The sequence below is a fragment of the Typopeltis vanoorti genome, chromosome 10, assembly GCF_054136105.1.
Source record: "Typopeltis vanoorti isolate ZY-2024b chromosome 10, IOZ_Tvanoo_1.0, whole genome shotgun sequence".
NCBI lineage: Eukaryota > Metazoa > Arthropoda > Arachnida > Uropygi > Thelyphonidae > Typopeltis > Typopeltis vanoorti.
In genome coordinates, this window is record NC_143558.1 from 103,333,965 (window position 1) to 103,358,546 (window position 24,582).

At 33.7% G+C, this 24,582-nt stretch overlaps 1 protein-coding gene across 2 annotated transcripts in view; it reads right to left on the reverse strand.

Annotated features, from left to right (window-relative positions):
- FBXO11 (F-box protein 11) overlaps window positions 1-24,582 on the reverse strand; it is a 412,771-nt gene that overhangs the window by 169,659 nt on the left and 218,530 nt on the right. For both annotated transcript variants that reach the window (XM_090399679.1, XM_090399680.1), the window contains exon 10: window positions 4,027-4,164. In XM_090399679.1, the coding sequence (XP_090255805.1) occupies window positions 4,027-4,164 (138 nt within the window). The remainder of the gene's footprint in view (window positions 1-4,026; window positions 4,165-24,582) is intronic.

Here is a 24,582-nt window from a genome sequence, read left to right on the forward strand (position 1 = left end):
ACACTGGCCTTAGCCAGTGTATTATGTCTTTTTTAATTGTCTTTATGTGTTCTGGATGATTTGTCTGTTATGCAGGATGAAAAACACTGCCACCTTCATATGAGACTGGCTAACTCACCTTCAGTTGAAAAGCTGTTATAAAGGTTCAATGTATCCTAAAGATTAGCAAAACAAGTTTCTCTGCCAGGTTGGCAGGAAAAAGACCCAGGGGAACACCAAAATATAGGTGGATTGATACAGTAAAAATTGCCTTAGAAGACATAAATATCAAATCTGATAATGTTGGAGTCTTACCTAACAGACAAATCAAACAGAACACATGTAGTACTATCATAATATCCTGAACATCCCTTAGAGATACATGTCAGGAATCTGTGGGATAGAAATGTTAACTTTTTATTGAAAATAAGACCAAAGAACTTTGTCACAAATGGGATTATTGTCTGTCCTAGTCTTAGGTTCTTGGATGGGATGAAGACTATGTTTGCAACAAAAGAGCACACAAACCTTGTTCTTTAGTGAGAATTTAAACTCATATGCAAGTGTCCAAATAGAAAATGTTCAACTGCTTGCTGCAACTTTCCTTTTCTGACTTCCTGCCCTAAGGTGCCCTCCATAACAAGATAGCAAAAGTCATAGAGAGCACTTTATGACAGGAGGAAGATGTTCTGTTATCACATTAATTTGACAGCAAACAGTGTGCCAACAAAGAACCATATGGAGCTCCCTCCTCCTGGACAAAAGATCAGGAGAGTAGATCAACTCAGGTTTGGAGCAATAAGAAATTCTTGATAAAAAGAAGATGGCTTCTCCAAGACCAAATTTGTGCAGGTCTTTTAACATATATTGAACCATTTTTTTAAATACAGAAAGTTTGATGAGTACAATGATTCATAAAACACAGGAATTTATTAGTCTTTACATAAACAACTTAAACTGACTAGTTTCTCCACCTAAAACAACTGATGGCTTCTTCAGGATTAGACACATCAAAACAAATATAAATACAAAGATTTATGATGTTGATTAAAGGCTGAAAAACTGTTAAAATACAAATGAACACATTAATGCTAGACAGTAAACATAAAAACCAGTGGCATGCATTAGCTGTCTGCAGTTAGTGATAGAAGGTGATTTTTGCTGAAATTAAAAAGTTATTTTCTATATAAGGCATAACTGAAAGGTTTCAATCAACTGCATGGTTGGTATCAAAAGTATGCTTGGCCAAACCAGATCTGTCTTTTCTTCTGTGGTCAAGATCTGCAACATGCTCTTTCTTCCTTTCTTTCTAACCTCAAATCAACAGCTTGCCCATCCTATGTATGCTAAACCACACAGCATGGAATTCTACATATTCCTCGATATTTATAGAAGGGTGTGCTATTTTAGGAGACCTCAGGAGGCCTCCTAAAATAGGTTTGAATTGGTTTAAAAGTTACCTCTGATGTTGTGATCTTTGAAAAGAGATGCTATTTTAATTGATAAACTTCCCATATATGATACTGAAAAACTAAATATGGTATATTCAGAATCTTGAAGAACTCCAGACTTCTGAAGGAAGCTGTTACAGTAGTCATCTATCTGCACAGATCATAGAAACTAGATATGTAATTTGTTTATGTAATAACTAATAACTTCCTGTGTTCTATGAATATACTGAACCTCTAAGCTGTGGCAAATGCTTTTCTTTTTTTTTCTCTTTTTGACATCAAAGATAACTAATACCAAGCGATTGCTATCCAGAAACTATAAAATATGACAGCTGGCCACTTTTTTCAAGATCATGCACTAGCAGCTTTCAGAGTTACTGGATGATAATGTGATGGAAGTTTTGGATTTCTACCTGGCTTTTAAAATACAATAATAATTACCATTTGCCAGGAATCCAGAAATTCATCCATATAAAATATTCTGTCACAGGAAAAGCAGCTGGTCCATGGTAGATGATAATGAGAAATGTTTGAGCATCTTGTAATGGATGACTGGCCTGTTTAACAGTTCTAGAACATTCAAAGTAAACAAAACTGAATGTTTTGTTTTGCTTTGCTTTTTTTTTTTAGAGCTAGTTACTCAGGAAAACAAGAAATGCTGCTGATGTTTAGGCAAATCACTTTCCTAGAGTATCTCTGTATTTTTTTTGTCAAAATTGTACATCTAATAAATAAATTAATTTCATGTCCTAAAGCACTCACTCAACATTGAAAGAAGTCCTTCTTAAATAGCTAGCTTGTTGTATGTAGAAATTTTTTTTACTTAGATGCAAATTAAATTACAATTAATTCAATAATTATAAAAATCAAAACTCTCTTCCCATTTCTGGCAAGTGGGGGACACCGAAAAAAGTTCTGTTTTAAGTAATGGAATGCCTAAAACATTACATAATTTGTTTGTTCCAAATATGCATGACAAGAGGGCAGCTAGAATACATGTTCTATTATTTCCAATCTGTAACAGATGTCGCAGATTGGATCTCCGATGATGTTAAAGTACTTCCATTGATGGCATTTACTGGAAGGTGACCATACGCAATTCTCCAAGCAAGTTCCCTCCTGTTAATGTATCTCTGGAACTTCAGAAGTTATTAAAATGGAGTGTTTCTGTATCTAACTGTGAAAGTTTACAGTGAAAGAGGTTAAAGATTTGCTTATACCATGTTTTGCTTATTAATGGAAATAATGTCAGTGCCAGAATACTGTTGAAGTCTTAGAGTTCAGCACAAAATGCTGTAGTATTCAGGAAAACAATATTAGCTCTTAGACCATCATAATAATTTATTCCAAATGATGGAAGATGAAAACTCAGATAGTACTGGAGAAGGTAATGTGTGGGATTGGTTTGCTACATTTTATGGCTTTTTTGAAGCTGTATTGATTAAAGAGCAGAATTTTAGCAGTGAAAGACCAAATTATTTTTCTTCAGCTTCTGTAATGGTTATTATCATGTATAATTGAGCAGAAAAGGAAAGTGGCCAAATAACATTTCAATGTTTTTGTATACAAGTTCTTGAACTGATAATACTGAATAAGGATATGTCACACTTTTAGAACATGGTCAATGTTCTGAAAAGTTGGAAGTTTAGGGAGAAATAGAGTTTAAAGGAATTCTCAAGCCAAAAAGGTGGAAAAGAGGGAAACAAACAGTTATCCCAAAATTAATGGATGAATTTCTTTTAAATGAAGCTGAGTTGTGGCATAGATAAAAGTGATATATAGTTTCTCCATGAACAGTTCCTTTTGATAGGTTATGTAGCTAACATAATTTAGTTAAGCACCATAAGCCTAAAAGAGATGGACTCTTTTTTGGTTCCAGGATAAGGAAGAAATTTCTATAAGGACAAAGGTAACGTTAAAATTATCTTTGTATTTTAAGGAAATAGAAAAGGAACTGATATTGTAGAGAAGATATGAAAGAAGAATTACAATTTTTTTTAAAGAAAAGTTGTGTATACAAATTATCTGTTTTGCTTTCAAAGAAAAACAAGTATAAGCTGATTAGTATTCTATGACTACCTTTAAGAGAAGAAACTGTGCCTTAAAAGCTTGTGTATTCTCATCAAATCTATGATTTTGAAGAGAAGAAATCTTGTGTGATTTTATGTTCTTTGTCTGATATTAAGTTTGTAGGGATAGATAACTTTTAGTTATAATGCAAATATGTATATAGCACTTGGAAAACAAGCACTTTATACACACTGTTAAAGCAATGCCATAAATTTACACTAATATTAACTGTTTGCAAATAAATGTATTATTTCTGAATTTTCTTTGTCTCTCACTCAATCTCTTAAGTTAACATATTATCGTAATAATAACCTGGATCCGAATCTGTGATATTATCTAAAAAGTCAACAAATCACTTATGCATGATACTCTGGTATATAATAACAACCAGAGAGAAGGGTGATATCTAAGAAATATGCAAATCCTTTCACACACGCGCAGGCGCACACACACACAAATGATAATTATAGAAATATAAAGATATGTTAATATACAGCAAACATCATATATTTGAAATCTTACTTACCAAACCACTATCAAAAGTAAAAACTCCCACATCTCTCCCATGATGAATATGATTTCTCCGCATAATGGGATTAGCCTGGTTTTTAACCCATACCCCTGCCAAGGCATTTCTACTGATTTCATTCTCTTCATATATACCCTGCAGAATATAAACTAGCATTATAATTCCACTCACTATCCTAATTTTATCAGCACAAACCTCATTAAAAAAGAATTAAAATTTCAAGAAAGTGTGAAAAATGAATCATTAAGCTAATCAATACTTTTACTTATTTACATATAAATATATGGCCTACTAGAATGAGTTTTCTGACACCATATAAGCTGAAGAAAAAAGATAATATATAGGAAGTATGTTTATGTGACTAAAGCTAGAATGAGACCAACACAAAATACATTATTTAATATTAATAAGATTACTTTCATGCCAATCTTCAGGTGTATTAGAGAATGAGAATTTCTAAAGAGACAGACTTACAAATAGCAAAAGAATAATAATGTCAACAACTACAGTATTATGTAAGATTCTGATTATTTGAAAGCACATTGTGTGCACGAATCTATTACTGGCCATGCACGTGTGTTTACAGTGGTGTAAGATTTCTGATGAACTACAGAAGTCATTCTGTTGTCGCATCATGCAGTCTGGCTGAGAGTAACATATGTTGCTAGCGCTGTGGTATTTTATGTCTCTGACAAAAATATTTACTAAGCAACACATTGAAAAACATTTTAAAGAATGAGAATGGAAATCTGCATGATGCTTTATCTTTGTTGGCATGGAATACATCAGAAATCTGACACAGTTGTTATGACAAAACTGAGAGAAACGTTTTGGAGGTACTGTGATCATACTAGACCCAGTGCATCTGAATATGAATCCTAACATTGCTATCCAAATGTTTTCAAGCTGTGATCTGCCTATTATGCAAGCATGCACAACAATACACACCATTTCGAATTACCAGAATCCAACATAATACCATATTTGTTGATACCATGTTATTTATTTATTGAAATTTGTAAATCTGCTTCTGTACATATTTTTACGTTTCTAATACATCTAATATCTGGTAACTAATTCCTTACGAACCTAAGAAAGAAAGCCTGAAAGACTGGAATAAAAGATAAAAATGAAACTCCTAGAGTGAAAGAACTACTACAGATTTCAGAGAAATAATAATACAAACAGAAGCATCCCATTATGTATAACAATTTTGCAATACAAGAATTTGAAGTACATTAAGAACCCAAAACACTGTGAGAGAAGCAACTGAAATGAATGGTATAACAACAGAGGCTATTAATCATGGAAGAAAAAGTTTTGAAACAACTGCTAAATATCTGTAATACAGCTCTAGCAACATCCAGTATTCCATCACAATAAAGAGAAAGACTAAAAAATGCTATCCCCCCCTAAAAAAAAGCAAACTAAACAACCCAGAAGATTACAGAGAAATCATACTATTTCCTACTACACATTAAAAATCTATAAGAGAATGTTTCTAAAATAAACTGACAGCCTATAAATAAATCCAGAATTGCCCGGATTGTGCTGGTGCTAATCCAGGCAATATGCTTACCAATGTCAACAATCTTTCAACAAGCACTATGGAAAAGTTTGGCAAATCACAAGTGGTTTTGCCCTCGATATATCTAAGTCTTTTGAACAGGTTTGGCAGAAAGGATTTGTTTGTGGTATGTTGAAGGAATGGGTATTTCACCCTGATCCCTTCACACGTTGATGAACTAAGGGATAAAATTACATGATATGTCCAGCAGATGTCCCAACCCTTGTTCGACAAGGTGTCCATTTTGAGCACGTAATTTACCATTGTTAATGGTAGATTACGTGCTTGAAATTGTAAATGCTTTATTCAATCAAGATCCAATAGTTGTGGATGTACATATCAGGTGTAAACATATATTTCTTTGTTAATAAACCCATCTACTCTATAAGAGATATCATTGTAGTTATTTATCATTGAAACCACATTCCAATATGGTGTTATGCAAGATATGTATAAATTTACAAAGGAAGAACACAAAGATAAACTTCTTGAATACAGATACTTGCAAATTTCAAAATGTAAAACTGGTGAATGAAACTAATTTATGCTTTATTGTCCCAAAAAAGAAGAAAGAAGATCCTAATAGGAAGTGGTACATACAGAAAGTGAGGGGGAAAAAAAAAAGTCGGTTGATTTAGAAGATCTAAATGGTAGAATATGAAACAAATCAAAGACAATGAGTGAAATGAATCAGATATAGAAATGTTTTGGGAAATCTGAAACAAAGAGCAAACCTAATAATAATGTTATGGCCTGCTTGATTTCTATTTATGATATGAATCAGCCATTACAGCATCACATTCAAATATGAAGATGTGCACAAATTCACACAGTGAACACAAAATATTCTTTCAGTTGGTTTAGGAAACAAAGAATATACAGGGGAATTGAAATGGAAAGCGATCACTTTTTTAATTATTATTATTTTTTTTTGTAATACATATTTATATACAAATAAGTTACAAAATCTATAGTACATTAGTGCTGAAGGTAGACAACATGGAGGAATCCATAACATGTAGAAATCTGTTCATGTGCTTCTCAAACAGCAGGAGCAGCATGAAGGAGATTCTAAAGATGTTGAAAGTTCATTTTTCACTTGGTTAGACTATAATAAATTTAGTTTAATCCTTAAGGGAAGGGCCACTGGGTAGTGGCTCTTCCCTTAATGCATAACATTATACATATCCACAAGGAGATGTGTTTTGCATTATGGGAGATACTGAGATAGGAGTGATGTTTGCTCCAACGTTGCAACGAGTTGCCCGGTGTTGTACCACTTTACCACAGTCCTGAAGATACTTTCAGGTGCAAACTTCGTTTGCTCACACTTGGATAAAGGATTAAACTAAATTTATTAGAGGTTCTAAAGAACAATAGGAGACAGGTCCATCTGACAATGGGGGGGGGGGGGGGGATAATGGCAAGCACATGGCTGTGCCTTCTTTTTGTAGGTAGAAAGCATTTTGCCATACAAAATAACCGCAACGAAATACATGTGCAAAGAGCGCCGTGATATCTGGGGGGAATATGTTCTGTAAAAGAAGGATTGTGTCACTGATTGGGATATTCATAATGAGGGCAGAGACATCAAAACTGACTAATAAATCATCTTTTTCTAATGTAATGTCTTTGATTGTGTTTATGCAGTGTTGTGTGTTTCTGATATAGGAGGGGGGAATGACCTACTGACTCCTTGAGTGTTGCTGCTAATTTCTTGGCTAGGTGATATTTCGGGCTGTATATACCTTCGACTATCGGCCGGAGTGGTGTCTTTGGTAGACCATAAATTCTCAGGGAACAAGCATAGCGTGAAAGTAACGACAACACTCAAGGAGTTGGTAGGTCATCCCCCCCCTCCTATATAAGAAACACACAACACTTCGTAATCAAAGACATTACATTAGAAAAAGATGATTTATTAGTCAGTTCTGATGTTTTTGCCTCTTTACGAATGTCCCAATCAATGACACAATCCTTCTTTTACAGAACAAACTCCCTCCAGATATCAGGCACTCTTTGCACATGTATTACGTTGTGGTTATTTTGTATGGCAAAATGCTTTCTACCTACAAAAAGAAGGCACAGCCATGGGCTCGGTATTATCCCCCCCCACCATTGCTAACTTATATATGGAACATTTTGTGCAACATGCTCTAGATTCCTCTCCTTTAAAACACAAAGTCTGGCTTAGATACGTTGACGATGTTTTTGTGATCTGGCCCGATGGCCACCAGACACTTTCATTAGCCACCTAAACAAACAACACAAACAGTTCACAATTGAGATTGAAAAACAGAACACACTTCCATTTCTAGATACACTTGTCACACGTCTTCCTTCTGGCAGTCTTCCCTTCACTGTTTGCTGGAAACTGACACATACTAGTCAATATATACACATAAACTCCTACCTCCACCCAACACAAAAGCTAGGCATCATTAATACTCTAAAAAACAGGGCTTTGAAGATATGCTCCAATGAACACTGAAAGACGAAATTAAAGTTATCAGCAATACTTTTCTAAAAAATGGTTACAGCCAAAACACTATTACCAAAATTCTCTACAAGACCTCAACAAAAAAAAAGATAAACCACACTACAATAAAACTATAACCATTCCTTACATTAAAGGGACATCAGATAAAATAAACAGAATACTACAGAAATACAATCTCAAAGCCAACTTTAAACCATCTGCAAAATTAAAAGGCTTACTCAACTCGTCCAAAGACCCACCCATCCGCTGGCCCGCCCTGGAGTATACCGTATTTATTGCACCTGCAATCTACCATATACAGGGGAAACAAGATGCAAAATTCCTGTGACAAAAGGAACATAAAGGACACATTAAATATAATAATTATGGTGAGCTGGCCTTTCTGATCATGCCCTGAACACTTTACACATATTGACTGGGAAAGCACCAGTTGTTTACATCACACCAAAACATGGTGTGAATGCAAATTTAAGGAAGCCTGTGAGATTCTTATCAACCACCCCAATCTGAACAATAATGATGGTCTAAAATTTGTATATACTCCAGATGATGACCTTAATATGAAGGTCGAAACGTCGAGAAATTAAAATAGTTATTTATAACATGGTTGTAAAGTCCATAATTTTTAAAATTAAAAATGAATCATATGTAGAGAATTAATGACAGATTTTGAAGACAGAAATACGATTTTATTAATACAGACCAGTATTTTACAATAAACATTTAATATCAAGAATAGTCAACATTTTGTAAATAAACTCCAAGCCATTAAGATTGCACCAACTGACATGCTAGTCAGCCTAGATGTTGTATCCCTTTTCACCAATGTTCCAGTAGAAGAGGTAATAAACATCATCCAAGACATCTTTCCTCTATACATCACACAGATGTTTAGACACTGCCTTCAATCTAATTTCTTCAAGGTTAACAACACCATATACCAACAATTAGAAGGCCTAGCAATGGGAAGCCCACTATCACCATCTTGTGCAGACCTTTTCATGGAAAAACTTGAAAAAGAAATTCGCTCTGCAATCTCTCCGAGACCATCTACATGGTGGAGATATGTGGATGATATATTCATCATATGGCAAGACAGCTTAGACAACCTTAAATTGTTTGTGAATAAAATCAACTCAATACATAGCAAGATAAAATTCACTCTGGAAGTAGAAAACAACAACCAACTGCATTTTTTAGATATTTTGATAAAAAAAAACAACCTAACAGTGTCAAATTATCCATTTACAGAAAGCCCACAGATACTGGAAGATATCTTCACTATACTTCAAACCATCAAAAGTCACACAAACTGAGTATTATCCACATGTTGAAACATAGAGCCAAAAAGTTTATATCAGAAGAGGAGGATACACAGAATGAACTCTCACTAATAACCAACACATTATCACAAAATGGATATCCTCAAAACATCATCAAAAAATATCTATACAATGACAACCCCAGACAAGAAGAATCCCACCGTCAGCACGTTTCTACTGTAGTGATACCTTTCATCAAGTCAATTTTTTTATCAAACAGCAAGAATACTAAGAGCCCACAACATCAGAGTGGTCTTCAAACCAACCACCAACATCAGACAAGTTTTAGGATCTCCAAAAGATAAAGTTCCGTTCTACAAATATCCAGGAGTATATTACATTCCCTGCTCCTGTGGTCTTGCCTACATCGGACAAACTTTACGAAGTTTAGAAATTAGACAAAAAGAACATGTTGGTGATGTAAACCACAACAGAAGCATCTCTTCCGGCTTAGCACATCATTTCTGCACGTCTAACCACACGATAGATTGGCAAAACAGCTCCATGCCATATCTAGATGACGACTACAGGCATCGTGTATTTAAGGAAGCCACAATAGTACTAATAACCGGCGGAAACCTCAACAGAAATCAGGGTATGATTCTAAACAGTTCGTGGAAAAACTTGATCCTCTCTCTCAATCAATCTGAACTACAGCTAGCTAGTAATCACATTACAAGTCTACAACAAACACGCATGCGTGATAATGAATAAGAACAATAAGCCATCTCTGTCACGCGAAACGTGTAACCATAGATACTAGTTTGGTTTACAACGTTTTTTATGTTCCTTTTAATTTGCATTTACTTTCTTATCTCCGTAATGCCTTGAAAAAGCCAGACAGTTTGCTGGCGAAACTGGTAGGTTTTAATAAATGTTTATTGTAAAATACTGGTCTGTATTAATAAAATTGTATTTCTATTATAAAAAAGACCAAAAATGTATACTTTAAATAGATTTTGAAGACATTTTAGTTACTGAAATTATCGATGTCACACCAAACCTGCTTCCTTTCTAAGCAAAAATGCATGCTCGAGTTTCTTTGAACCAAATTCCTCCTTTGATATCTTTCCCTCCCCTCTGGTGAATGGAAATGTGTCACATGTTTGCAAGTAACAGGCTCTAGGCTTGAATCCTACTGTTATATGCAGATTTGTGAAAGCCTTTAGGGAGTAGAACAGGGTTTCCCAAAGCGCGGTCCACAACTGAAATTCTAGGGATCCACAAATCATTTATTTCTTTTCATTAATTCATTAAATTAATTAATCAATGATATGATGCTACAAGTTACGTCCATCATACCACTTTGAAAAACTCTGCAGTTCAAAACAACTGTGCTATAGTCATTAAAATGAACTTACATTTTTTAAATTTATGGAGCACTAAATAGTAAAATAGTGAGTGTTTATTAATTTCTTTTTTTTTTTTCATGTTTATTTTAAAGATTGAGTTGCGAGGGTTCTGCAAAAATTTTTTATTGCTTTAGGGCTCCACTTTAGCAAGAAGTTTGGGAAATCCTAAAATAGATGATTACCACTGCCTAATAAAAGCTGCCAAAAATTGGACTTATTACGATAAAAATTGAATTACAAACATTATTGTAAACTGAATAATAATAATAATAAAAAAAAAAACTGACAAGTTTTATGTATGACTTAAACAGTCATACTGATGTTCCAACTATTCAACCCATGAAAGAACTGGCTCTAGAAGAAAATAAAATATGAAAGCTGAAATGCTGCTCCCACACAGCACTGTCATTTTAGAGGCCATAAAACTTCTTGTGCATAGGATTGACACACACGTATGAATTCTCACATTCATAAAATAATTATAATGTTAATTTAAAGTTTCATATTCCACTCTTTCAATACTTTTTTATTTCAATAATATTTCTTTCCATACTAAGCAAAGTGGGATATATCTGTTTCTGAATCTAATATCATGTCATGAATTATTCAGATATCAGAGAAGAAGGTTACTATGTTAATTTTCGACTTACACACACACACACACACACACACACACACACACACACACACACACACACACACACACACACACACACACACACTGTTATGGGCTGCTAACAATTCAAAGCTAGATAACTGGGAGGGCATTCTACTAGCTTGTGAAGAAATATAGAGAATGGAATGTGACTTCTGACCTAGTGTCCAATTTTCACCTTCCTGTGGTGCAACCTATTTGTAGGCATCTACCTGGATACTGAACAAACAAGGGGTGAGAAATTTGGAATTTAATTGAACAAATGAACTCTTATTAGCTAAACCAAAATAAAATGATGGTATAGCAGAATGAAATTTCAAACTGGCTGGGATGTTTCCTAATTAAATAAGGCCAAGGTTGTTTTCATCAGGAAACAAAGGAAACCGTCATATATTGAAACAAACTCCAAATCACTATTAGCAGAACTGAAGACTTGTAGTGTGGGAAAAGCATCAACATAAAAGAATTGGAACGGGCAAAAGATTTGGAGATACACCAAGTTGAGATAACTAGATTTAAAGAAACAAAGGAGATCAAAACAAATGAGATTCTTTAAATAGCAAGTATAAGCTATTATAATCATGCAATAATGATCATAGAAAAGAAAGAGAAGCTATAATATTCAACACTAAATATGAAGATAATCTTATTAAATGGCAGGCAATATCAAGTATACTGATGTGAACAATCATCAAAATTGGGAACTAAAAAAATTAAACTTATTTTGGCCTATGGTCCCACAAAATGTACTGACACAAAGAAAAATGAAAAGATAGTCCTTTTGGAAATCTAAACAGAAGAGTAGGAAATGATTAATGGGTATACAGAAATTTCTATGTTTAAGTTTCCATAGCTATCAGTATTAATCAAGTCAAAGTTTCTGGAACAGAAAACCATGTTGACACTGGAACGTAAATAAATAATTTGGTAACTGAAACCAATTATTTATGGCTGACATTTTGCTAGCTTAAGTTACCATTATCAAAGGCAATTTAAACGCCACACTTAGTGAAAACACAAATTAAAATGGCCTGGACATTCATATGCAAGCAGGGCAATATGGGTAGATAGGTGTGCCAAAATCTATGTCAACTCATACTGTCCACTGGGTTCTGTAGCACTTGTGCTACTTCCAAGAACAGTCTCTCTGATTTAAACCAGGATTTGTGATGTGGGGATAGTCCGATTCTAGGTTCTATATTCCTGATGTGTTTTTTAATGTTGTTTTTTCCTGATCAGAGTAGTCTGTCCACGCTAGCAAGGAATGCTGTAGACACCTGGGAAAGAGAGAGAGAGGATCCAGGTGATCCTTAATTGTCTTAGGTGCGTAGCTATTTTGCTTAGAGGTTTGTATACTATTCTCATTCTGTGTCATTTCAGGAGAGATACGGTGCATGTACAGTTTGATTTGTGGGGGAGGGGATCTTTTTAAGGAGTTTGGCAAGATTTTTTTTTTTTTTTTGTATCCATTTTGTTGGAATAATGAGAGTAGAGCCTGTTTTTCCAGGTGCAGGTGCTGGTTCTGAGGATGAAATTTGCTCTGCCCTGAAAGTTAAAGTTTTGAAATTTCCAAGTTTCTGGGCAGACAGCAGTATGAAATGGCATGCAGGTATCATTCTGTGTGGCTGATGGTAAACTGAACATATGGGGAATCCATCTGCTTGTCTTGTAACCTTTCAACAGATAAACTGAGCTCCCTCCTTAAAACCCCACAGAATCAGCACAGTATTCAAGCCTCTAAGCAAAATATCTACCTGCCTAAGACAAATTAAGAATAAGCTGGACCATCTCTCCTCCCAAGGTGTCTACAGCATCCCCTTGCCATTGTGAAACTCCATATTTTGGACAGGCAGGGCAAGCTACTTTAGTCAGGAAAAAAGAACATAATAAATTCCCATTGTAACATGCCTTACAGACTGCTTCATAATATACAAGAAAGCTAGGCAATTTCACAAATCTCAGTTTAAATCAGAGAGAGAGACTGTTCTTGAAAGCAGCACAAGTTCTACAGAACCCAGTTGACTATAACAGAATGGACAGTATAACTTGACATAGATCGAATATCTCAAATGCAATTCAAACTGATTTCAAATTATATATGCCTACGTATAAGACGAGGCCTAAATTTTAGGCTATTTTTAGGTGTTAAGCTTATGTCGGTTGTATAAGACGACTCCCCCAATTTCTTCTTTCTTGTATTAATGCAATGTTAGGTATTGTTGTTACTGTAACTGTTATTTTTTTGCATAGCATAGATTTAGTATTTACACAAATTACCCTAATTAAGTGATTAGCCCCAATTTTAATTAATAATTAATTTTGTATTTCTTTTAATTTTAAGATTATTAAAATTGTTATCTTTTAAAATCATGAAACCAGCAACAAAATGAAGAAAGTATGAAGTTTGATTTAAAATAAGGGTAGTTGAAATGGCAAAGCAAACTAATAACTGCGCTGCTGCAAGAAAGTTTGACATAACCGACAAGATGGTAAGAGAATAAAGGAAGAAAGAAGATATTTAAAAAAAATTGCCAAAGAAAAAATATGCGATGAGAACGGGGATTACCCGATGGCCGCAACTGGAAAATCACGTTGGTATTCAAACAAAGGCAGAATGGTTATCTTGTTACAAGAAACATGATTAGAGCATATGCACTAAAATGGTCAAGACTGAATCCGGATGAAAGTATAGAATTTCAAGCTACTTCAGGATGGTGTAAATGTTTTATGAACAGACAAAACTTGGTAATACGACAAAAAACGAAAATTGCTCAAAAACTACCAGCAGATCTTGACCACAAACTTACCAGTTTCCATAAATTTATCATTCAGTTGAGAAAAAGAACATAAATTTCTATTGTCAAATATTGGAAATATGGATGAAACTCCTATGAGCTCTGATATGATAAGCAATAAAACAGTGGAGTCTAAAGGCAGTAAAGTGTGTGCTAGTTCGAAGTACAGGTCATGAAAAAACAAGGTTTATGGTCGTGTTGTCATGTTTGGCTGATGGAACCAAGTTAAAACCAATGATCATCTTCAAACATAAAATTAAACCTAAGAGAAAATTTCCTTCAGGTGTTTTTGTACATTTTCATGAAAAAGGATGGACGGACAAAAATGGTGTGAAATTATGGATAAATAATGTGTGGAACACGTGACCAGGCAGTATAATGAAGAAACGCAGTTTATTAGTATGGGATATGTTTTGTAGTCATTCTGAGAATACTAAGTCTTCTAGAAAAAAATAACACAAAAATTGCTGTTATACCAGGTGGTTTAACTTCTATATTGCAACCACTAGACGTCTGCTTGAACAAAACATTTAAAGATCAAGAAGAATGGAATAACTGGATGTTGACTGGTGAAAAATCATTTACAAATAGTGGATCTATGCACACTGTATCACTTGATATTTTCTGCAATTTTGCCATCAAAGCATGGAATAAAGTAAAAGTAGACACTGTAATAAAATCATTTAAAAAGTGTGGTATCTCTAATCGTATGGATGGTACGGAAGTTGATTCTGTTGTGGGACACTGATGACAATAAAAACGAAATCAATTCACTGGATTCGAACTGGGATCCATATGACGATCATTTAAACAATGAATCTGAAGAACTATTTTCAACAGGTGATGAAGAAAATTAACATGAAAATTGAGGTTAATAACTATTTTTTTTTTGATTGTTGAAATCAAGGCATGATATTAAAAGACATTTGGAAAAGCTTAATAAATTCACTGTATAGCAGAACTGAATTACGCGAAAAACTATAAAATGCGATCTACTAACAATGATTAATTCTCCATGCTTTATGCTCTCAATGTCGCCTGTTCTTTTCAATTTTTTTTTTAAAACTGATTTTAAGGTCATTACTGCATTCTTCTGTTGTAGCATTTAATGTAACCATTCTCGTCCTGAAGAAGCCTAACAGACCCAAGCTGGCGAAACTAGTTGACGATTGTATACATATATTTATATAAAAAATCACGGTCCAATAAAATGTCTCATAGTTAATAACTATTATTTGTTTTTTAAGACTTACATCTATTGTAATATTTTAAATAAATTTATGTAGCAAAAAAATTAATCTGATTTGTTTATAAACACTGCCTATTTTCTTATATAGCTACCTAAATGTTAATCCAAAAAATTAAGCTTCCCTTTTTATACTCGCCATAAAAGACGATCCCATCATTTCGAGGGATTTTCTGTAGTATTTCAGAGTCGTCTTATACACCGGTGTGCACGCATGCGCACACACACAGCTTTTCATAAATTGAGCACTTTCTGTATCCAACAGCTGTTACACATCTTCTGGAACTGAAAATTTGAAAGCGGATGTTAGTATGAATGTATTTAGTTAGCTGCTAAATACATTCAATACCGATACAATAAATCTGTTCTGTTTGCTTGCATGCAGCATAGTCTGTTGAAGTAGAGTGTTTTTCCATAAAATGTGTCATTTCAGTTGTCTCTAATTACAATAATTGTTCCTAAATATAGCACACAGATGTTAAATGTCTGTTTACTGACATTTAACATCTGTGTGCTATTTAGTGACAAAGTGATTTGTTTTTCTTGCTAGTGTAGCATAGTATCTATTGAGGTTGTAAAGTTCTTTAATGGTATCCTTTCCAACATGCTTACATAGTGGTCTCTCTATGTTCACTGGGCATCTACAGGTGCTGTATGGTCACTCTGATGCTCAGTGATATGCGAGGACTCGCCATGTAGTTCTGTTGTTTGCTTTTCTGGTGACCTCAACTTTCTGAAGATCAGTCACTCCACACACACCATCCATCCATCTCATTGATAGTCTACCCCTTCCTCTTTTTCCAAGAACTTTACTTTCTATTACTTTTCTGAGAAGTCCCCCTTCCATCCTTTCTATGTGTCCAAAATATTTTAACTTTCTTCTGTCAATATCCTCAAGGAGTCTTAAAGTTCTACTGATTTTTTCTAACATCCATTCATTTGTACGCCTTTCAGTATATAATATCCTCAACAGCCTTCTGTAACACCACATCTCAAAAGCAGATATCCGTTTCTTATCTGACTTCTTTAGGTTCCAAGTCTCACATCCATAAGTCGCTGTTGGAAAAACAACTACATCCAAAATCCTCAACTTTGTTCCCATGGAGATAGATCAATTCTTCCAGATTTTAGACAGATCTCTGACTGTTGTTTCAGCCATTCCTAACGTTTTTCTGATGTCTTTTGACCAGCAATTCTACATATTAATAATGGATCCCAGGTACTCAAACTTGCTGACTTCCTCAATTCTTTCTCCATTAAGGTACACTTGTTTCTCAAGAGTTTCTCTGTTTGTATTTCCTTTGAGAACTATAATCTTTGTCTTGCTAGAATTGAGTTGAAGTCTTCTGTTATTACTGATCTTGTTAACTTTGTCAAGAATTAGTCCTAGTTCTTCCATGTCATTACAAAGGAGTACTGTATAATCAGCATACCCCAGATTACTGATCAATCTACCTCCTATCTTAATTCCTGTCCTGAGCTCATACAATGCTTCACACATGATGTCCTCCGCATATATACTAAACAAATGAGGAGAAAGTAAACATCCTTGCCTAACTCCTTTTCCAACTTGAATCCAGTCAGTCAACCCAACACCTGTTCTTACCATGGCCTCTTGCTCCCCTATACAAGCCGGCTATCAACCGGATGGTGTGTTGAGGAAAACCCATTCTTTTCATTACTTCCCACAGTTTCACATGCTCAACACAGTCAAAAGCTTTAGAGTAGTCTAAGAAACACATTACCAGAGGGAGTCTGAATTCCTTATTTTTTCTGTGATCTGTCTAAGGCAAAGGATGTGATCTCTGGTACCCTTACCTTTCCTAAAACCTGCTTGTACCTCGGGCATCTCTGCCTCAACTTTGGCCTCACTCCTATTTAGCATGATCTTCAATAAAATTTTGCTTGCATGAGATATTAAACTAATAGTTCTATAATTCATGCATGCCTTCATATCACCTTTCTTATGTAATGGTATGAAAACAGACTTCTTCCAGTCTCCCATATCCTTGTAATCAATCTATGAAACACTATGATCTGTCTAAGGCAAAGGATGTAATCTCTGGTACCCTTACCTTTCCTAAAACCTGCTTGTTCCTCGGGCATCTCTGCCTCAACTTTGGCCTCAATCCTATTTAGCATAATCTTCAATAAAATTTTGCTAGCATGAGATATTAAACTAATAGTTCTATAATTCTTGGACGCCTTCATATCACCTTTCTTAGGTAATGGTATGAAAACAGACTTCTTCAAGTCTCTAGGCCATGATCCTGTCTCCCATATCCTTGTAATCAATCAATGAAACACTGTTATCCCTCCGTCCCCTGTGGTCTTAATTCTTTATTAATTTTCCTTAATAAAGTGGAAGAGGTTCCAAATCAAAATTTTCCTGGGGAGAAGACTGCACATTTTCTTAATCCATTCTGCTGTACAGTTCCTCACAGTATTCTTTCCATCTGTTTTTGATTTCTAACTCTTCTGTTAGTAATGCTCCATTTCTGTCTTTGATGACATTCAATTTAGGCTTAAACTTTTAAACATCCTTTTATAATTGTGCCTCCTCATCTGGAATTCTATTTCTTCACATTTATTAGTATAGAACTTTTCTTTGTCCTACTTGATGGCTTTTCTGACTTCTCTATGTAATCTCTTGTATTCTTCAGTCCCTGTGTCTCTTTGTTTTTTTCCAACTGCCTTCTTTTGATTAGTTCCCATGTTGAATCTGATATCCATGGGTCTCTTGGTCTTCTTATTGGGCCAAGATACTTTGCTGTATCCTGTATTATCACCTTGACTCTTTCCCAAAGCATTTCTGGTGAGTTCAACTCATTGGTCTCCAAAAAATCATCCAACTGAGATGATGTTTCTTCTACAAATCCACTAGGAATTACTCTAATATCCAATCTAGTGGGATGTGACTGACCTGGAAGTTTTCGGAGTCTTAGTCTTACTTTGGCTCTTACTAGCTGATGGTCTGTGCCACAATCTGACCAATGATCAGAATACATTTTAAAAATTATGGAACCAATTACCATGTTATGGTAAAACTTCAGTTTAATATAAATCAAAATAATCACTTGACGTTTAGACCTTCGCATTAAGGTTATCATCTAGAGTATACACATTGTTTCAAAGAAAAATGCTGCACTACAATATACATGGTATGCTAAAGTTACTGGTCAATCGTTAAAACTATTGGCCTGACCTCTGGCAGAAAAAAACCTTACTACATCAAAGCTAGAGTCCTGTTATTATTATTATCATATAGGTTACAAAATTAAATTAAGCTAGACAGCAACATGTTCACACAAAAAAGTTACTTATATATATATATATATCAGTTAAAATAAACCAGTAAGGATGGTGACCCATAAAAGGTGAAAAATTGCTTAGAGGCCTAAAGTCAGGGTTTGCTGGAAAACTTGAAGAACTAAGTGGGCTGAATGTGTGCCATCCAAATTCTTGGGATTTTTATACCACCATTATTGTTAAGATTAGGGCACTCAATCAAAATTTCACAGGCTTCTTTAAATTTCTGTTCATAGCAGGTTTTTGTGATGTAAAGAACAAGTAATTTTCCAATCAATCTGGTGTAAAGTGTTAAGAGTGTGATCTGAGAGGCCTGCTTCACTAAAATTATTATATTTAATGTGTCATTTGTGTTCTTTTTTATGGAAAGGATTATACGTCCAGTTTCCCCAATGTAAGTTAGAGGTGCAATAGATACAATAAACTCCAGGGTGAGCCAATGGGAGGAGAGGATCCTTAAGAAGTGTTGAATATGTTTTTTAAATTTTATAAGTGGCTTAAAAGTGGCATTAAGTTTATAATTTTCTGATAACCCTTTAATGGGATAGCTATGATTTGGTTTTACTGTAATCTATATTATTTTTTGATGAAGTTTTATGAAGAAATTTATTAATAGTATTTTTGCTATAGCCATTATTTATAAATGTATTACTAATAATTTGTAATTCTTGCTTAAGAGCTTGTTCATTAGAGCAAATTGTTATAGTTCTGTTTTTGAGGGTGTTTTTGCAAAGGATTGTAACATGAGTTAGCATGTATATATTGGCCAGGTATGTGTAGGACTGCAGTAAACAGTGAAGGATAGACTGCTTGAGGGAAGATGTGTGACCAGTATATCTAGGAAAGGAAACAAGTTTTGATTTTCAATTTTAATAGTAAATTGTATGTGCTCATGTTGTTTGTTCAGGTGGCTAAGGAAATGTGTTTAATGTTTGGCAGCCATGTGGCCAGATAACAAAAACATCATCAATGTATATAAGCCAAACTGTAAGTTTTAAAGTAAAGGAATCTAGAGCACGTTGCTCAAAAGACTCCATATAAAAGTTAGCAATTGGGGAAAGGGGGGGGGGATAGTGGTGAGCCCATAAGAGAATAATTGTGTCACTGATTGGAACATTTGTAAAAAAGGATAAAAACATCAAAACTGACTAAAAAATCATCTTTGCTGAGTGTTTTTATGTTTTTAATTTTGTTTATGAAGTGTGTTTTTTTTTATAAAGGAGGGGAATAAACTACCAACTCCTATTAAGTGTTGGCACTAATTTCTTGGCTAGGTGATAATTAAGGCAATCTATACCCTCAACTATCAGCTGAAGAGGAATGTTATATTTGTGTACCTTGGGAACACCATATATTCTGGGAGAATAGGCGTAATGGGGTATTAGTTATTTCACAGTGGCCGACGGCCAAGAAATCACAGGCTTAAGTAATTTTGCAGTTTTTTTTAACTAATCCTGTTAGTCAGATTATAGTTCACAAGTTGATAGGTGCTGTTATTGGAGACTAGTTGATTCATCTGATAAAAGTAAGTTGATCTGTCAAGGATGACTGTGGCATTACCTTTGTTCGATTTTGTTAGAATTATTTCTTGATGAGCTTTTAATGACTTGACTGCTGCTAGTTCTGTTTTTGCAAGATTGTAACATGTGGTTTCAAAACACTGCTGGTTTCTAAATGAATTTTATCAGCTATATTATTTGGAAGAGACTTAATGCCTCTTTTGATGTGGTATATAACATCCAGTTTATTAACAGTTTTAGGTGCAACTGTGAAGTTTAAGCATTTATTAAGTTTGATGGTTGACCAGTAACTTTAGCATACCATGTAGATTGTAGTGCAGCTTGTTTTTTTTTTTTTTTAATATAAGTGTATACTCCAATGTGAAGGTTGAAACGTCGAGTGATTATTTTGATTTTACTCTAATACGGTAGTTGTTTCTAATTTTTAAAATGTATTCTTTAACAGTATAGGGTTATTTTTATTTTGGTCTTCAGAAACTACAGACATAGCAAAAATTTATCTATTCCTGAATAAAAAGTTGTTGATCTACAACAAAATACTAGCATGTGTGAGATATCTATTATTGATAAGACACAAAAGCTTTTAGTGACACTAAATTAAAAAAAAAAAAAAAAATTAAAATAAATTAAACTAATGAATGTAGGATTCCCAAAAGTGTGGATAATTCCGATAATGATGGGATATTATGTATCCTATTTTTGAGTAAAATGTAACACTGTCTCATAAAACAAAAGAAAATTTTTAGAAAGCGAAAGGAAATATACATAAATCATAGAAATATCACAATAAATTTTATGAGATGATTTGATGCTCAATCAAACCACATATATTTCTGCCACACCTAAATCAATCACCTGATCAACATTATTAGTTCATTGGATTAGCCTCTCCGTATAGTTTTTAACCGAACTATTAAATGTATATAGTGGCTGTTTATTATTGGTTATGTTATATTATGTTATGAATTGCTTTTTTCAATTCATGTCTAGACTTTATAGGATCATGTAATGAGATTAGAGATTGTCTCTATAAAGAATTTTTTATACTCCAAGTGTTTTTTATTATTTACACAAGGGTTCAATTGCAATTGGCACAATGACTATTAACTGTTAAATGACTTTTAGAAAAATCACTGACACAAGACCAAATACAAAAAAATATATACATTTAATAAAACTAAAACAATATATACATTTCAAATAAAATTCCATAACTACAAAATACTAGATCTAAGGCCTTTCAAAATAAATCCACACTTGAGAGATTTTTTTATCCAAAATATTAAAATCACCCATTCTCTGATTCATTCTATTACTGGATTGTTTAACATATACTTAATCACGTCTACCAGACTAAACACTTTGTTTTCACAATAATAAAATGTTCATAATCAGTTTCTTTGTTAGGGCCTTTTCCGAATATAATAACATTTTCCCCTTCTTCTTTTCCATGGGATCCTTTCTTATTATCCTTATGTAACATAAAATGTTCATAATCGGTTTCTTTGTTAGGGCCTTTTCCAAATATAATAACATTTTTCCCTTCTTCTTTTCCATGGGATCCTTTCTTATTATCCTTATGTAACATACAATATTATTCCTCACTGAAGTATAAATACTTCTTACTTCTTGTAGTTCTATTTGGCACACAATTTACTGTACCAGAGAAAAAGGTTTCTTCAACTACTTCATAAACAACATATCTAAGTTGAGCTAATTCCGTCACCTTTTCCACTAGAAATAACAAATAGATCCAGTGTCCTTAAGACAGATGAAATTTTTCAATCTGCATTTCTTCGAACATTCAACAGCAATAACTTCTTTTATTTACTAAATACTTGTTGACAGTCTCAACTTCTCCAATTCAAAGACTAACAGTTCTATGATCCCTTTTCGGAATCTTCTATTAATATTCTTCCGACCGTCATATAACTTATAAACTTAAAAATTTCTCCGGTCTGCGATCTTAAACTTCCATTAACTCTCTCTTGTTTTTCCCATTATCCCGATACTGAAAGCTCTGTCAGCTGTCAATCATGCATCAAACTCCTCGGCGAGCAGGCGCACTCCATGTAAAATGGCAAGCTAGAAGTTGTGTATAATGGCTGACATGTTGTCTTCGTTAGCATAATGAGAATATCTTTACAAAACACAACACTTAATTTTAAATTACAATAAAAAAGATTGAAAGTAACATAATTATCAGGATATAGTATGCACATCAATTTTTCAAATGCTTTACATTTCATTTTGACAATAATATCAATTATCATTTTCAATACCATTATCTCAATACAATTATCAATACCATTATCCCGATACTGAAAGCTCTGTCAGCTGTCAATCATGCATCAAACTCCTCGACGAGCAGGTGCACTCCATGAAAAATGGCAAACTAGAAGTTGTGTATAATGGCTGACATGTTGTCTTCGTTAGTGAATATCTTTACAAAACACAACACTTAATTTTAAATTACAATAAAAAAGATTGAAAGTAACATAATTATCAGGATATAGTATGCACATCAATTTTTCAAATGCTTTACATTTCATTTTGACAATAATATCAATTATCATTTTCAATACCATTATCTCAATACAATTATCAATACCATTATCCCGATACTGAAAGCTCTGTCAGCTGTCAATCATGCATCAAACTCCTCGACGAGCAGGTGCACTCCATGAAAAATGGCAAACTAGAAGTTGTGTATAATGGCTGACATGTTGTCTTCATTAGTGTAATGAGAATGTCTTTACAAAACACAACACTTAATTTTAAATTACAATAAAAAAAGATTGAAAGTAACATAATTATCAGGATATAGTAAGCACATCAATTTTTCATATGCTTTACATTTCATTTTGACAATAATAATAATATCAATAATGGGTAGTACATTGCTAGCTGATATGTGTTACAAAACCAAAACTAATGATATACAGAATAGAGAAACAATTGTAAAAAGATTCATAATTATAAATTATGATAATTTTTACACCTCCCTTAACATATTAGACCCAAGTAACTGCTATATTCAAGTAACTTAGGTTCATATAAACAATATACACCCAATTCTGAATTTACATGGTAGATTGGTTCCATAAATAAACCTTGTAAATGAAAACTGTGTAAAAAAGAAAACAGTGCATATAAAAAAATAGAAGAATGGATCCAGATGTGAAAACCCTATATGAACAATAACTTATTTTCAAACAAAACATAAGAAAATCATTGAATAAAACTCTATTTAACTTTAATGGAATATTTTTTATTTTAAATACTTATTTAAAGTATATACATAAGTATATCTTTCTTAAAAAAAATAGTCTGTCACTAATAAGACAGAAATTCGAAAAGGTCCAGATACACCCAAGCATATGGTTATTAGTTAAATTTTATTTGCCATCACTTTCTGACAGTAGCTGCATTTTTTGTGACTGGAATTAAATCACTTTGGCCATCCTGTTCATACTGCAACGATAAAACGTTTTCTTTAGTAAAAGGAAAACTAAATTAGCACTAATTTCCAATAATTCTGAAGGTTGATTTTTTTTTTTATCACAACCTCTGTGATTAATTGTTGAGATCCTGTTGAAAAATGACTTTGCAATTTAATAGCCATTTGAAGCCCTTCTTTAATTAATCATGCAGTGAGTGGAATCTCTTCATAATCACTTTTTTCTTTTTCATCAAGATTCTCAAGGACAGCTTCTATTATTTCGTCATTACTAACAGCCTTGTCAACCATCAATTCTCAAATACCTGCAGAGGAAAAATCATCAAATCCTTCTCCACCAACTACATGTGTTAATCTGATGATATTGGGATATTCAGCTGTATGCAAAGGTACAGGGTTTTTCTTTTTCACACATTCTGGCCAAGCAGCTTTCCAGCATGCATTTAAAGTTGATAGTTTCAATTCTGATAACGCAAATTTCTTCCAGACATCAATAACTGTCAGTAAATTATCTTATCTAGTTAATCTAAAATGTATTGGAATGTTATTCTTATGTAGAAAGTTTTGAAGGTAGCGATCACACTCTGGTCTAGTGGTTGTATTAGGTGACATAAAATAAAATTCCACATTCGGGTGTTCTAAAACAGGATGACCAGGCACATTGTCTATAATCAATAAAACTTTAAAGTCTAGATTTTTTCCCATCAAATAGCATTTAACTTCTGGACAAAACATTGATGGAACCATTCATTAAAAATTTCTTTTGTAATCCAATCTTTTCTGTTTGCCTTCCAGTGCACTAGTAACATGTTAAAATCCACACTTTT